Here is a 3535-nt window from a genome sequence, read left to right on the forward strand (position 1 = left end):
TAGCAATAGATTTAAAGATAGCTTCTGATTCTGTATATAAATCTATATAGAGAGTTGTTTTAATAGGTATTTGTTAGACTTTCGGAAACGCGGAGGTAGTGAGGTTGATATTAATTCGATATTTAATCCTTCTATCTAGAGTACTCTAAGAAACTATAATCTTAGTCTAGCTCGTTTTATTTAGTATTTCTTAAAGTCTATTAGGAGTTCGCTTAGTATACGAAGGCTCTACTTGACTAATTGAATTACACTATATATAATTTGTTAACGTTTCTACAGCATACGTATTGTATTAAATATATATTCCTTCAAGTTCGACTATAGTAGGGTATTATAGGTCGGTGAGAGGCGGAGGGAATCTATAAACCTATTCTATCAGGATCTCTATTTAGTTACTCATTATTCTTCTCTAAGTTAGTATATAGTTGTCTCGGTACTTAAGCTAGTTGTATTAGATTCTCTTCGAATGTATATAGATTTCGTGGGTTAGGGATTAATTAGGCTAAGGATATAGTAGAATAGCCCGGAGCGGCCCCGAATCTATCTATTAGAGAGTTACTATACTACTTCGCATTCTTTGAGTCTCTAGACTGCTTTAGTATAATTCTCTCTAGCTAGGCTACGCTAGAGGAGTTACTAAGTCTTGTTTATAGCCTTAGCTTCCGAGTTCTAGACAGTTGATCTGAACGAGTGATATTCTTTAGGACTACCTTTAATAATACTTAGTTATATACTAAAGAAGCGATTCGTATTTCAAAGGATAAGATAGATAGGCTTTATAAAATATCTTTTGGAAAAGTACTGCTCACATTGTTTAGGAGAAGAGTATAAGTATATATTCTCCCTCTATCTATAAGTATACTACTGGCCTAGTTCCTAGGTAGTTTAGACCCTTTAGGTCTAATTTAGAATATATTAATAGAAAATCGGGATCTGTAACTTGATCTGCCCTTCTTTATTAGTCCTAAACCCTTTTCAGTTATAGTAGCCCGTTCCCGCTAGGTCTCTTTAACATTTACCTGTCTCGGTCCGGTATAAATCCTAACAATTCCTATCATTAGGTAAATTATACTAATTGAGGTATAGTTATATGTTACCCTACCAAAAACAGACGTAGGCGTACATAATATAACTATAGATCAGTCTAGGGAAGACCTAGTTTATCGTAGGTAAAGGTCTATAGAGAGCTATATATAGGATGCCTTAAGCTAGGTTACTTCTACTATATCAACTCTTGATTTACTATTCAATTTCTAGATTATTTAGTAGCTTGTTTCTTAAATATATTTAAGCTAGAGATATTTTAGGATGGAAACTAACAGTTGTTTCATCTTCTAGAGTTTCCTAAAAAGGAATTATATTCCTTTATTATCTATAGTCTAACTCTAAGCTCTTTCTCGGACTAGGACGACTAGCTCTTTAGTAATATTAACTTCTTATATACTCGAAAAGAGGGGTTATTGTAAGGTAGATGTCTAGAGCTTAGTGTAAACTAAGCGGCATTAAGAACACTCTTAAAGACTCTTAGTAAGAAAGTGCGGACTATCAACAAAAGTAATTTGCGTCACGCTAGTCAATACCGCCTACGCGGTAGCCTGCGTAATACAACTAGGCGCTCAAATGTTTCCTTGTTACTAAGAGAATGTTTCAAACTCTAGGAATAGAAAAGGCTTATCTAGAGATATAGATTATAGGGCATTATCTGCTTTAGGGCTGTAGAGTAGACTTTGATATTAGATATAGCATATTCTGTATTCTAGAGTTCTTGAAATACTCTAGAGAGAAAGATTTCTAGATTCTAAAGCTTCCTAGAATTTTGCAGATAGAAGATATCTGTTACTAGTCGTAGGCTTCTAGCTAGTACTAGCCACTAGTAAAATATTTCTAGCACCGTACCCCGTAGGAGTAGAACGCAGCACGGTTATAATATATATACTATAAGCTCTTTAAAATATTAACTTACCACTCTATAACTCTAGGAAGAGTGGTTTACTCCGATATAACTTCTCGAAGGATCTATTAGTCATTGTTTTTTCTGTTAGCTTCGCCTCAAAAATATCGAGGTCTCTAGAGGTTACAGATTAGGTGATTTCTATAAAAAGCCTCAATTAACCCTAGATTTTTTAGTATCCAACTCGAAAAAAGCTTGAAATATAGGAGTTCCTAGCATTACTTAGCAATATCTGGACTAAGTCTAGAGTATAAAACAAAATAGCTCCTACCCTTTAAATAGACCACAGAGCAAGAAGCAAAGACTAAGATAAGATAAGACTAAACTTAGTATAGGAATTGAGAGATAGAGATAGAAAACGGGTAAAAGAGCATATTTTATACAAGAACTTAGAGCGCTTGTATGCTAGGTTCACCAAGCAGAATAGTATCAAAGCCGGAAGCTTGCGGTTTACCGGGTAGGAGCGGCCTTGGCTGTTTAAGCTGTAGGGCTAGCCTGCCGGATTCCGGATTTGGTTCCATATCGACCTGCAAACATTCTCGACAATTGACAACAACAACATCAACAACGACGACGACGACAAGTAATAAGCATGAAGGCGGCACAGGGACCCATTAACCTGCTCCGAGGGTGGCCGCACCCAAGTCTGCTCCCTACGGATCCTATACGTCAGGCTGCACAGGATGTGCTCTCTGACCCGTCTACTGCGCTGCCAGCACTCTTATATGGGCCCGACGAAGGCGATCGGCGAGCGCGAGAGGCCATTGCAGCATGGTTGACTGCGGTAACAACCTTTCGCCACCACCGACCGTCGCAACCGATCAATGCCGAGCGCATATGCATTACGGGGGCTGCCTCGCAGAACCTCTCCGTCGCTCTCGGTGTGTACACGGATCCGGAGTACACTCGCAACGTATGGATTGTGACACCCGCGTATATGCTCGTATTCCGTATCTTCGAGGATGCGGGCTTTGGCGCGAAGATGCGAGCGGTACCGGAGGATGAAGAGGGAATCGACATGGAATATCTCCGAAATGAGATGGACAAGAGCGAGCGACAGGCGCAAGATGAAGGCAACAGGGCGCCTCGATTCAAGCCTGGGGGGCGGGAGAGAGCAAAGGTGTATAAGCATGTCATATACTGTGTGCCATCGTTTTCCAATCCATCTTCGAGAACCATGTCTCTGAGGCGGCGCTGCCAGCTGGTTCAGCTCGCGAGGGAGTTCGATGCCTTGATCAGCTGTGACGATGTCTACGATTTCTTGCAATGGCCGATCGAGGGCTCATCATGTATTGCGTCAGGACGCGAGCAGCCGGACTCCTCGCTACAAACCGCGCACCTCGCTCGTGTAGTCGATGTAGATGCAGAGCTCGATGGAGGTGCCATGCGTGATGGTGCAGATGGTTTCGGTAATGTGATGAGCAACGGCACATGGTCTAAACTCGCAGGTCCAGGTCTACGATCTGGATGGGCAGAAGGGTCTCCGAAGTTTGTCTATGGACTCAGTCAGGCGTAAGTGCAATGTGTGTTTCTTTTCTATTTTTTTTTTTTTTTTTTTTTTTTTTTTTTTTTTTCTTTTTAAAA

General features: G+C 40.4%; 2 protein-coding genes across 2 annotated transcripts in view; one reads left to right on the forward strand and one right to left on the reverse strand.

Annotated features, from left to right (window-relative positions):
* Positions 1–2543: 2543 nt before the first annotated feature.
* The window catches only part of SEPMUDRAFT_65879 (aminotransferase), a gene marked incomplete at both ends in the record, with an annotated part of 2262 nt that continues 1270 nt past the window's right edge, over positions 2544–3535 (forward strand). Inside the window, one exon of the mRNA XM_016909731.1 lies at positions 2544–3463. Within this exon, the coding sequence (XP_016760751.1) occupies positions 2544–3463 (920 nt within the window). The remainder of the gene's footprint in view (positions 3464–3535) is intronic.
* Positions 3101–3535, reverse strand: part of SEPMUDRAFT_149247 (uncharacterized protein) — a 3656-nt gene continuing 3221 nt past the window's right edge. The window contains exon 4 of the mRNA XM_016905441.1: positions 3101–3463. The gene's annotated coding sequence lies outside the window, so the exon portion shown is untranslated. The remainder of the gene's footprint in view (positions 3464–3535) is intronic.

The sequence above is a fragment of the Sphaerulina musiva genome (assembly GCF_000320565.1).
Source record: "Sphaerulina musiva SO2202 unplaced genomic scaffold SEPMUscaffold_5, whole genome shotgun sequence".
NCBI classification, from domain to species: Eukaryota; Fungi; Ascomycota; class Dothideomycetes; order Mycosphaerellales; family Mycosphaerellaceae; genus Sphaerulina; species Sphaerulina musiva.